Source organism: Notamacropus eugenii, chromosome 6 (assembly GCF_028372415.1).
Source record: "Notamacropus eugenii isolate mMacEug1 chromosome 6, mMacEug1.pri_v2, whole genome shotgun sequence".
NCBI lineage: Eukaryota > Metazoa > Chordata > Mammalia > Diprotodontia > Macropodidae > Notamacropus > Notamacropus eugenii.
In genome coordinates, this window is record NC_092877.1 from 388,275,865 (window position 1) to 388,288,035 (window position 12,171).

The following is a 12,171-nucleotide window of genomic DNA, read 5'->3' on the forward strand; positions in this document are numbered from 1 at the left end:
AGAAGGCCTTTTCCGGTGGATCCAAAAAACCACCAGACCCTCACCATGGATGTGGTCCATTAACCCATCCGTGGTCTTAGACAATGGGACTCTTCTCATGGATATTCTGGGTAGAATCTTCAACCCACAACTTTTGTCAGTTCTCTTAGCAATTGAGAAAATTCCTTTCTCATGCTATGGAGATCATAAGATCCAATGCAGACAAACTGGGATGAGACTAAAAGCATTTTATGGCTTAGCATTTCCTTTGTTAAATAAAGTATAAAGAAAATGAGGATGAAAAGTGGGGGAATGTGGAAATGAGAAATGTAAGAAGTGTGGATTCATGTGGGGGTGGGAAGTAGGTGTTTTCAGATAGGCTATGAACCCAGAAGTGCTTGACCATTGGGATACAAGGGGGAAATTCGAACTGGGACAGAAATGATAAAATGGCTTTGTAATTGTCTTGAAGTGTGCCTGCACGTGTTGTTACCCTTTTCCACAAGGGGGTGTCAGGCAGGCTATCTGTCCTAAATGACATTAAAAATCTTTCCTTAATTCACCGAGGGCCATGTGGAATTTTTTGGTGAGATGGTTATTTCTCACAACTGGATCTGAAGTCAGGAAAAGCTGACTTCAGATCCGTGCTCAGATGCTTACTAGCTCTAGCTCATAAGCAAGTCACTTAAATCTCTGTTTGCCTCAGCTTCCTCATCTGTAAAATGGGGATAATAATCACACCTCCCTCCCAAGATTATGCAAGGACCCAAAAGCTAGCTATTATTATCGCTAGCCATGTCCAATAGGCTACTGTCCATGTGAGATTGGAGGCCCAGGCAATGGTTAGGGCTGGATCTGTAGCTCTGGAAGTCATCTGTAGAGAAGTGATCATTGAAACCATGGGAGTAGATGAGGTGACCATGCAGCGACAAGGCCAGCGTGGGAGACAGAAGACTATGGCTGCCACCAGGGGGGCAATAGGGAGCAGCTATGGGATAGTCAGACCTTTCGGGGTGGGTTGGGGGAGCCCGAGGCAGGGAGATGGGTTGGGAAGTTCTTGCAATGGCCCCAGTTTGGTGCTATGGGGCTGGACAAGAATAGGGCCACCATGAGTCTCTAAGAGGCCACAAACCTGAAGATGCTGTGGAGGTAAAACCAGCAGGCCTTGGCAAGGGATGAGGATGGCTGAGGAGGGGAAGGGAATGAAGGAAATAAGCATAGGCCCTATCCTCCCAGGTAGGGGCTATTATGATCTTATTTTACAGCTGAAGAAACTAAGCCAAAGGTAAAGTCAGGTCTTCCTGACTTGGGGCCCAGGGCTCTGAGTATGGTGTCAATGGATAGAACCCTGTTAATGGAGGAAAGGGAAGGGGAGGAGAGGTCAAGATGAGAGTGTGTGGGAGGTAGTGGGTACCAGGATACCAGGACAGAAATTCGAAAGGCAGTGGGTTTGGGGACTGGGTGGGGGGAGGGGACAGGGCACAGTTTGGTCTTCCCATGTTCAGGATGAGGCTCCAGAAGGGCTTCTGAATGGACAGGCTCAACCCCCAGACAGTGTGAAATGCAGGTCTTTGGGGAGCCGGGGGAGAGCTCAGGGTTGAGTGCAAGGGCTGGGGCATCCTCTGCACAGAAGTGATAGCTTAACACCTGGGAGCAAGGGAGGTCAGCAGGAGAGGTCATATGGAGGAGCAAGAAAGGAGGGGCCCAGCTGGAGCCTTGGGGGGCATGAGGCATGGTCAGCAGAACAAAGGAGGCCCGAAGGCCAGGACTGAGAGAGAACTGAAATAAAACTGGTCCCCAGCACTCTCAGACAGAGTAATGTCAGGAAAACCCCACCACAAAGGGTTTAAGACTCAAGGTATCAGCAGTGAGGAGGGAGAGAAAGACAAGATGATGTCTCGAGGTTCCAGAGAGATCACAGGAAGCTAGGTATGGCTGTTGGGCTGGGGAGAAGTCAGAACTAGGGAGACACTGAAGATGGTGAGGAATGATCAAGGACCTGGGAGGGGAGGGGATGGAGACATGTGGGAGGTCACCTTATCTCTGAGCCTGAAAGACAAGGAAGGTTGATTGTGGTAGAAGCTCATGAGACGTCCAGGGCCTCCGTCTTCTCCATGAGGCCGGCCAGAAAGGCAGCCATCTGCTGGACAGAGGACAAGAAGGAAGAGAGAGTCAGGGGCACAGGCTGTGGGGAGCCATGGTGGGGGGGGGGGGCGGTGTATGAACAGGAAGGCAGCCAACTGAGCTTAATCTGGTGTCCAGGCTTCTTCCACCAGCATAATGGTACATACAGCAAGAGCAGAGAAGGCAAATTGTTCAGGTCAAGGAGGAGAACCACTAAGCCTCCCTGCGCAGAGCTCTGGAGGGAGGGATGACCCACTGAGGGATGACTCAGGCTGTCCTTCAGCTATAGATTCACAGGCAGAAAGAAGGCAGATGTCCAGGAAGAGGGACAGAGGAGCAGATGGGCAAGAAATGCTCCACCAAAGGAATGTGGGTAGTGCCTGCTAAGAGGCTGGTGACAAATGGATGCCATAAATAGAAGGGGTGGTACATTATTAATGTGGCCCAAGCAGAAGGCATCATCCCACCACCACTGGCACCCCTCATGTCATGACTAAGACTAAAGCCTAAGACAGGCAAGCCGGGAAAGGACATGGGGTCTAAGATGAGCCAATGGGGACAAAGAGGGAGGACAATGCTAATGGAGTGGAAGTAACTGGGGGGAGGGCAGAAGAAAGCTGCCCTAGGGGTAGTAGGCCCTCAGACCCTCAGGAGTGTGGACTTTGATGACGCTCCCCCTCAGGGTGGTTCCCTAAACAACGCTTTAGGGGATCTACTGGAAATCCTAAAAGAACTTGGATTAACCAAGACTGGGCCTGACTCCTCTGCCTGGCGTCCAAATGCCTGTAGGCTGCCTTAGTCACCTCAAGAGAGGCTTGGGCCCTCCCTGTGGATTCAGGCATGACTGGCAGCCTAGGAAAGGGCCCACCAACCAACCAAGGGTGACCAGGGTCCCTACTTCCTATTGTAGAATCCAGCCTGGAGGAGCTGTTGATCAAAGAACAAAGTTCCCCAGCTCCCCCCACCTCCCACCAGCTCCCAACACCAGGATCCCCTTTGGCTGCCATCCACACGGCCAGGTCTCTAGTTCTTCCCCTTCCTCCTTCCCTCTCCCCCCTTCTCCTCCTTCCTCTTCTCCCTTCCTTCCTAACTGCCCAACTTGATTTTTAAAAAGCAGGCTGGGCCCTTTTTGTTTCATTTAAAACCAGTTGCTTTTAGCTGATCCAAATACATCTGTGTATAACAAAAGCATGGAGGTTTGGGACCTTGGGGTCTCCTAGAAGGCTGAGTTCTGGGGACAAGGCCCCACTACCCCACCCTCCAGGGGCCCTCTTCACCTTTCTGCTGACTCTAGCAAGAGCCCCGGGGGTCTCTCCATATCCTGTCCTCAGGTGAGAGGGACTCTGAGGTCTTTCTTCCAGTTTTGGCTTTCAGCGACCACACCCACATAGCAGCCCAAGTGTCAAGGACAAGCAAGGCCCTTGTCACCTTGGTCGGAGAGGTGACCCCCATTTCATGATTCCCTTTACAAAAACAGGGATCCCTTTAGCCCTTACAAATACCAGGCTTGACATCCCTGGGGAAGGTTAAATCTTGTTTTTTAATTTGTGCTTGTTTTCTTTTTTCTTTGAATTTTATATTTTTAAATTATATGTAAAAATGTAACATTCCTATGGTTATTCACTAATATGTCTGGTATACCTCATTTATCCCATGGATCCAGCACTGTCTCTCTTAATCAGGACCAGACTGTTTTCATGATGACAGCTTTGCCATACAACGTGAAATCTGGCACCGCGAGGACCCTCCTTTGGGTTTTTGGACAGTCTTGATCTTTTCTTCCACATGAATTTTGTTAGGTATTTTTTCTAGCTCTATAAAACCGTTTTCTGGTAGTTTGATGGGAATGGCACTGAATAAGTAAATAGATTTGGGTAGAACTGTCATTCTATTGGCTTGGCCCCCTCACAAGCAGTTACTATTTCTGCAGTTGTTTAGATCTGTTTTTATTTGTGTGAAAAGTGTCTCGTAATTGTGTTTCTAGAGTTTGTGGGTTTATAGTTCTTGGGAGGCTGAATCCCAACTACTTCATGGAAAATTAAATCCTTTAAAAAAATTTTTTTAGTATTTTATTTTCTCCAATTAAATGTAAAAACAATTTTCAATATTAGTTTTTAAAATTCTGAGTTCCAAATTTTCTCCCTCCTTCCCCACTCCCTTCATTAAGCGAGCAATTTGATATAGGTTATACATGTTAGTTATGCAAAACATATTTCCATATTAGTCATGTTGTAAAAGAAAGTATAGATTATAAAGAAACAGAAATAAAGTAAAAAAGTCTGCTTCCATCTTCATTTAGGCGACGTCAGTTCTTTCTCTGGAGGAGGATAGCACTTTTCATCACCAGCCCTTTGGGACTGTCTTGGATCACTGCATTGCTGGGAATAGCCGAGTCCTTCACAGCAGATCATCAGTCTACCATGGAGCTGTTACTGTGCACAAGGTTCTCCCAGTCCTACTCACTTCCCTTTGCATCAGCTCAGGTGACTCTTTCCAGGTTTCTCTGAGAGCATCCTGCTCATCACTTCTTATTGCACAAAGTACTCCTTCATTATCATATACCACAACTTGCTCAGCCATTCCCCAACTGAGCGACGTCCCTTCACTTTCCAATTCTTTGTCACCAGAAAAGAGCTGCTATAGACATCTTGTACATGTAGTTTATTTTCCTTTTTTTAATAAACTCTTTGGGGATACAGAGCCAGTGGTGGTGCTGCCAGGCACAGTATAAGCACGGTTTGATGTGAGGGTTAAATCTTAATGATGCTGCCAAATACCAGCTAGCCAGCTGCTGCAGGGCCCTAGTTCTCTGCCTGGAGCAGGTATTCTGATCTCTGGGATTTCCTTGCGTTGCTTGAGGTAGCACCCTGGTATTTTCTTTTAAAAAAGCCACACTACAATGTCCATAAAAAAGAGGGAAAGCGAAGTCAGAGACACGAGGCATCCATCGGCAAAGAGGATCCTGACATTTGGGGGAGGCCTCACAGGAAAAACAACTCCTTGATGGAGAAGCCAAACTGTGCATGTATATCTGGCCCACAGTGGGAGAGGATGTCATGCTCTGAACCTTTCAGGCTGGACCCATTTTCTCACAGTAACAACACTAGGGGTGGGAGATAGGGGAGGGAAGTATCTGGGTCAGGCCAAAGAAAATCATTTGGCATTCACAGAAGGCCATTAGTTTGTGGCCTTGGTTAGCAGACTGACTCCCAGGCTGGCACAGGGCCAAGGTGAAGCCGAAGCAGACTTCCATTGGCCCCTTACTGCCCTGCCCCCCTCAGCACCCTTCTCCCAGCCAAGGCTTCCTGTGCCTACTGAGGACCTGCCTGCTTCTTGTCCCCTCTCTGGCATCCTGCAGCTTCCAGCATGATGCGGAACACCCAATACGAAAGGCGTCTATTTCTTTAGGTTCTAAAGTGGACAGTGGTTTGGTTCCCAGGCAGACCTACAACATCTTCTCTGCCACCATGAAAAGAACTCTCCCTTGGCTCTTATGATGCTTGGCTGCCCTGCCATCAAAAAGTCACCAGTCCCACAGGGCGACCATTCCGCCAGTCTCGACTGGCTTAAATGAATTCCCATTAATGTGAGAATGACCCATCTGAGCCTCGTGAAGGCAGGAGCACCTGGCACAGCTCAGCACCTAACAAATGTTTAATGATTGGACCCTTCTTGTCCTTAGGTCCCTGCCCTCAGGCCCTCACTACCCTCCTGCCCAGCCACAGTCTGTACCTTCCCAACAGGACGCACCTTCCAGAGCATGGCGATGATCCCGACCAGCAGCAGAACTCCACCAACGCTGCTTCCCAGGATGATGGGCAAGGTATGGAACCTGGGAGCCTTCAGCAGGATAACAGTGATCTGGAAGGACAGCCAACCAGCTGGTAGGTAATCTATGCAAGGGGAGGGATCACCACACCCTTCTCCAGAAATTGGAGGACAGTAGGGGGCGCTGCAGTGGAGAGGGCAGGGGCCCTATGCCACCCTGGGCAAGTCACTGAACCTGTCTGCCTCAGTCTCCTCATCTGTAAAATGGGGATAATAACAGCCCCCCTCCCAGGATTGTTGTGAGGATTCGATAAGATGTGTAAAGCAAACATCTGCACCCCTTGCTATTTCCAAGTGGGCTGTTCGCGTTTTATAAAATAAGGTCAGAGACACTTGAATGAACGAATGCTCCCCTGCTCCCCCTTGCAGGCATCCCACGATCCCCAGGTTTCTGGTCAGTCACTGTCCAAAAGGGATGTTTCCCAGATCGACCTTGCTGCTGCCTTCACAGGCAGGGAGCCAGACCTCTTGCTCTGAATTCAGTTAAATGCCCCCCTCGCTCCCCTTGCCCTTGAGGGCTTCGGTCTGGCTTTGTGGTGTGGCTTTGAAAGGATGCCCTAAGAACAACGGGCAGGTCCACAAGTACATGTGGCGCTACGTCGTCCTAGGGGCCTCCGCGCTGCTCCCAGCAAACACGGCCATCCGCCTGGGATTTCGCGGAGGCCTTCCGACATCCAGAGCCGCACTCCTCGGCAGCCCTAGTGGCCAGAGTAAGTCCGCAGGCAGCGGACAAACCCTTCGGCTCCCGAACTTTCCAAACCGACTCTATTTCCCTTTAAAAGGGAGCTAAGGAAGGACGCATTAATGTGGCTCCCTGGGAAGCCAGCCAGGGTCCCATTCCCAGTGCCCGGGGCATCATCGGGGCCCTCGGAAGGGCCGAGAGGGGGCAAGAGAAGGTGCCTGAGAGTGTGGAGGGGGAGGGGCCCTCGTGAAAGGGGACAAGAGTGGGGGGGACTTCTCGATGGCCTTTCGGTCAGCAGCGCTTCCATTAGGAATCGGATGGGAACAACCTCCCTCGGCCCCTCACCGAGCTCCGGAGGCTGCCCAGCCCCTGGCTCTCGTACACACTTTCGGGGAAGGAGATCTCAGCGGGCAGGTACAGTCTGGACAGGGTCTTGGCCAGCTGCGGCGGGAAAGGAGGGTCAGGCAGGTGGGGGCCGCTGGGCCGCTCTGCTCCCCTCCCCAGCCCCGTCCCAGCCTACCTGCGGGCTCAGCTCCGCCCTCAGCCACACCTTGGAGGGCGCGGAGGACAGCTCGCAGCGCAGCCGCAGCCACTGCAGGTCCTGGCCAGGGACACCACCGACAGGCGGTCAGAGGAGCCGGGGCGAAGGGCACGCCCCCTGCTCCCCCAGACCCAATCGGGGGTGGGAGGTCAGGCCTCGGGGCGGGGCTCTGGAGGGCACGCCCAGGGGGCGGGGATGTTGAGGGCGGGGCTCCGGAAGGCAGGGCCGGGGATTCCCTAAACTGGAGGCCACGCCTCAGGGGGCGGGGCTATGGAGGCCACGCATCGGGGGTGGGGCTCTGAAGGGCGGGGCTAAGGAACTCTCCTAGCCGGGCTAGGAAACTCGGGCCCACACTCACCGCAGCCTCGGCGGGCCCTTCTGGGCAGCTGGCGTTGCACCCTAGTTCCCTGCTGCATTTCGAACCGTCCTGGAAAGCGGAAAAGAGGGGAAAGCGCCTCTGGCTCCGCCCCTAGACTGCGAGGCCAGGCTCCGGCGCAAGCCTATTGGGGGCTCCCCCACCCCGTCCAATCCAAGAGAGGGGGCGGGCGAGAGAAGCCACGGGCGCAGGCGCAGTGAAGCGCCTTGGGGGCGGGCCCTAGAAGTACGCATGCGTGCGCGGGCGCAGGGGGACAGGCGGGAGATTTGAACCCGGAAGCAGCGCTGCCGGGCGCGCCCCTGTGCGCCTGCGCCTGTGTGCGCGGGGATCAGGCCTGGCTGCGGCGGTTGGCCTGGCGCGGGGCGTCGGGCTGGCGGGATGGCGGCGTCCAGGGCCCCGCGGCGCCAGGCCCGGCTGCTCCGAACCTATGGCGGCCTGGGCGGCGGGCGGCGGCGGGGCCCCGGGCGCGGGGCGCGAGCGCGGGTGGCGGCTGCGCCCTGGTTCTCCCCGGCCCGCGAGCGCCTGCGCCTCTTCTCCAGCAGCGGCAGCGGCCTGAGCGCTGGCAGCCCCGGCGTCGAGCCCGGCAGCAGCAGCAGCCCCGCCTCGGACCCGGACTCGGACCCCGACTTTGAGCCGGGGCCGGCCCGGCGGGGGCTGCGGCGGCGCCTGCGGGCGCGGGCAGATGCGACCCCCGCGTGGGCGGGCGGGTCCCCGGGGCAGCGCCCAGCGCCTGGCGAGCACCCGGAGGAGGAAGAGGAGGAGGCGGCCAAGGAGAACCGGCCGCACCGCCACGTGACCGAGCGCTCCTGGAGGCTGCGGGCGCGGGGCCGGAGGCCGGGCCCCCCCCTCTGCAGCACCCCGGGCCCACCCCCCGCTCCGGCCGCCAGCCTCGGCACCCCTGCGGCCCCCCGCGGCCGCCTGGCCCGGAGCATCCTGGCCGGTCTCAGCCCGGTCCCCAACCTGAGCCCGGACCCAGCCCCCGCCCCCCAGCTCGCAGCCGAGGACAGCTTGGCCACCAGCACGTCTCTGTTCAGCCCGGTCCCTGAGCCCCGCGAGGAGCCCCGCACGAGATCCCGCAAGAAGGCGGCCAAGCCGGCCCCGGCCTCCCCGGGCCTGCCGCTGGACCAGGAGCGGCCCCCCCGGCCCCTCCCCCAGAGCACAGCCCGGAAGGCGTGCATCAGCGGCTTCAGCTCCGCCCGCTGGAAGAGGCCCCCCGTGCGCCCCCGGGGCAGGAAGCGCCCCAAAGCCGCAGAGGGGGCACGGGGCTGGGCGCAGCGGCGGGGCTCCCTCTCCTTCCACAAGAAGAGGAACGTGACTGAGCTGCAGCCCCACAGCTCGCCCTGCAGCTCCCTGCTCCTGGACACCTCCTGGCAGACCTCCTCCATGTACTTGCTGACCCCCAACAAGTCCCTGCCCGCTGAGGAGCTGGCGCTGTCGGACGCCGAGAAGGTGTACCACGAGTGCCAGCAGGAAGGGCCCCTGGCCTTTGGCCGCTACCTGTGTCCCGACAGAGTCCAAAGCTGCGAAAAGATCGGGGAGGGCGTGTTCGGTGAGGTGTACCGCACGGTCGTGGGCAGCCGCACCGCGGCCTTGAAAGTCATCGCCATCGAGGGCGAGGAGCTCGTGAATGGAAGCCCGCAAAAGACCTTCGGGGAAATCCTGCCCGAGATCATCATCTCCAAGGAGCTGAGCCTCCTGTCCGAGGAGGCCCCCAACCGCACCGAGGGCTTCATCGGCCTGTACGGGGTGCGCTGCGTGCAGGGGCGCTACCCCGACATGCTGCTCCAGGCCTGGGATGCCTTCCGCAGCCGCAGAGGCTCGGAGAATGAGCGGCCGGACTCCTTTGGCCAGGACCAGCTCTACGTGGTGCTGGAATTTGAGTTTGGGGGTATGGACCTGGAGCACATGAGGAAGCAGCTGTCCTCCGTGGCCACGGCCAAGAGCCTGCTGCACCAGGTCACGGCTGCGCTGGCCGTGGCCGAGGGGGCCCTCCACTTTGAGCATCGGGACCTGCACTGGGGCAACGTGCTGGTGAAGAGTACTAGTGCCAAGGAGCTGGGCTACATGCTTAACGGGCAGGCAGGCACCATTGCCACCCATGGCATCCACGTTAACATCATTGACTACACACTCTCCCGGCTGGAGAAGGACGGCCTGGTGGTCTTCTGTGACATCTCCCAGGAGCGTGAGCTCTTCCAGGGCCAAGGGGACTACCAGTTTGAAATCTACAGGCTCATGAAAAAGAAGACCCGCAATCGGTGGGCCCACTACCACCCCTACACCAACGTGCTGTGGCTCCATTACCTGGCGGACAAGGTCCTTAAGGAGATGACATTTAAGAATAAAGTCACCACAGGGCCCATGCGCCACGTGAGACAACAGATCCAGGCCTTCTATGAGTCTGTGCTGGGCTTCGACTCGGCCACGGAGCTGCTGCAGAGCCACAACCTGTTCCGGTGATTGGCCCTGCCCTGCCTGATGTCTTAGAGGGACTCCTGGGTAGTTTTCTAAACTAGAAGAGTGTCTAAGCATAACTTTGTCTTTGAAAAGCACTTGTTATCTGTATTTTTCAGGTGACCCCAAACTGAAAACTCTAAACTCTTTGAGGGATCCAGTCTATAAATGAATATTTCCTGTGTTTTTGGTCTTATTTTTGAGGTTTTCAGGGAGCCTAAACCCATGGGAGCAGATTAGCATGAGCAGGTGAGGAAAGAAGGTAGCCTGAGGCTCCAGGCAAGTGGGGAGGGGAAGTGGCATGCCAGTGACTCCAGCCCAAAGCTGGGGAAGGGCTGGGAGGGAGAGTCCTGTGTGGCCAGGAAATGGAGAAGGGGGCAGGGTTGAGAGTTGTGGGCTCCGTTCCACTGTTAGCCACCCTGGAAAGCCCAAAAAAGAACAAAAATTCCCCCTCGAAAGGTCCGACCCTTTGATTTCCTTAAGGCAGGGAGAAGATGTACAGTGGTTCCCTGGTGCTTTTCAGGGCACAGTGGATGATGCACCTGTCAGCTTTGTCCTTGCCTTTCCTGAGTGTCTTGCTCTTTTTCAAGCTTAAGGAAGACCCCAAGTGGAGAACACCCTGTACCAAAGGTCTGTTGAGAACAGTTTTTAGGTACCTGTGTGGTGGTTACGTTCGTCAGTTTTATGATGTCGTGACCTTGCGATTTGATGGGAACACAGACCTCTAATACAAATTTGGCTCCAAAGGGATTTTCCCCGTGGATCTACCAAGGGAACAGAACAGAGAAAGTCAGCCTCTTGTGCTTAATCCTGAAGCAGACAAAATTGATCCTGGGATACCTACATTAAACTGGAATTCTTTGTGCTCTGAAAGGCCTTGGCTGGTGGGCATGTATGTCACTAGAGGTCTGTAGGTGAGACACCACAAATGAGCTGAGCTGGTTCCCAGGACCCTTGAGGAGGGGAGGGGGTAGGGTCGAACAGCTCAGGATGTGGGGGACAAGGGGTCCAAAGTGAATATAAATTAGAGTAGCATTGTAAATTAGCTGTTGGTCACAGTGGGAGGCAGGAGGAGAGGCTGGACACTCCTGGAGGACAGCTTGAATGTTAGTACTTGGGGAGACTTAGTTGTAGCAGCTTCAGTTTGCCCTCAGCTCCCAGGGGAGCCACAGCCCCACTTACTTATGGAGAGCTACAGCAAGGAGGTACTTGACCTGAAGCTCCTGTCTCTCCTCCACTGGGGCCTGACCGTTGGCACTGAGGAAGAAAAGGCAAGGCAGTCTGCTTCTTGGCCATGGCTTCCTGCTGGGATTTTCCCCCAGAGTCCAAGAGTAGGTGTTCCAGGTGATATTTTAGGCAGACCCACCTACCCTTGGGAGCAGATCCGAAGGGTAGGGCTTTCTATGGGGGGGACAAGAAGGGGCACCAGAAGCAGCAGCCTTTCTTTAAAGTCAGATGCTTTTTAAGGAGTTTCTGGAGTGCCCACAGGGGTCCTTAAAAAGACCTGCTGGCTGCAAGCTCCCTCTTGAGGCCTAAGGTTGTAACCAGGGCCTGCCTGTTTCTTCTAGGGAACTGACCAAAGTCCCTGAAGTTAGGGAAGAGGGAGCGCATTTAGAATCGAATTACCAGCTTCTGACATCAGAGTTCAAGGCGTGGATCTCATTGAGCTCAATGTGAGCTCACAAGACCCTAAGAAAAGCCCTGTGACATAATTAGGACTTTCTTGTTGAGTCAATTCAGTGTGAACTTGACTTTTGGTGACCCCACTGGGGGTGTTCTCAGCAGAGATACTGGAGTGCTTTGCCATTTCCTTCTTTAGCTCATTTTGCAGATGAGGGAGTTAAGGCATGCAGGGGAAAGTGATTTGCCCAGGGTCACACAGCTAGGGAGAGTCTGAGACTGGATTTGAACTTGGTCCCTGTGACTGCAGATTCTGCACTCTAACCGCTTTGCCCCTAGCTGCCCACTTAATACTTACTTGGTGACATTAATGGTAATTTCTGCCATTTCAGTGAGAAATTTTTTTTCGTCTAGTTGCCAAGTTATTGAAAAGTTGACCTGTTTTAAAGGAGAGATAACACATGAGCACCTCTCTACATTGACACAAAACATTTGGCCCTACGACGGGTGCTGGCTTGGTTATTCAGGGTTTGCCTGCTCAACAGGGCAAGCATTAGTTAGGACAGT

General features: G+C 54.8%; 2 protein-coding genes across 8 annotated transcripts in view; one reads left to right on the top strand and one right to left on the bottom strand.

The window, feature by feature from the left end:
- Positions 1-212: 212 nt before the first annotated feature.
- ITGAE (integrin subunit alpha E) overlaps positions 213-12,171 on the bottom strand; it is a 50,154-nt gene continuing 38,195 nt past the window's right edge. For 2 of the 7 annotated variants that reach the window (XM_072619006.1, XM_072619003.1), the window contains 9 exons: positions 11,963-12,042; positions 11,167-11,241; positions 10,829-10,892; positions 10,641-10,748; positions 7,513-7,581; positions 7,134-7,214; positions 6,959-7,054; positions 5,854-5,964; positions 4,750-4,997 (listed from right to left, as the gene is read on the bottom strand). In XM_072619006.1, the coding sequence (XP_072475107.1) occupies positions 4,905-4,997; positions 5,854-5,964; positions 6,959-7,054; positions 7,134-7,214; positions 7,513-7,581; positions 10,641-10,748; positions 10,829-10,892; positions 11,167-11,241; positions 11,963-12,042 (777 nt within the window). In that variant the 3' untranslated portion in view covers positions 4,750-4,904. Of the gene's footprint in view, positions 2,120-4,749; positions 5,207-5,853; positions 5,965-6,958; positions 7,055-7,133; positions 7,215-7,512; positions 7,582-10,640; positions 10,749-10,828; positions 10,893-11,166; positions 11,242-11,962; positions 12,043-12,171 lie in introns of those variants that run through there. The other 5 variants (XM_072619004.1, XM_072619005.1, XM_072619007.1 and 2 more) reach the window with 5 other exon arrangements.
- Positions 7,909-10,168, top strand: HASPIN (histone H3 associated protein kinase). The gene has a single exon (XM_072619011.1). The coding sequence runs from the start codon at positions 7,909-7,911 to the stop codon at positions 9,988-9,990; it is 2,082 nt and encodes a 693-aa protein (XP_072475112.1). The 3' UTR covers positions 9,991-10,168.

Coding starts and splice junctions, on each gene's coding strand:
- HASPIN (XM_072619011.1), top strand. CDS start 7,909: ATGGCGGCGTCCAGGGCCCCGCGGCGCCAGGCCCGGCTGCTCCGAACC.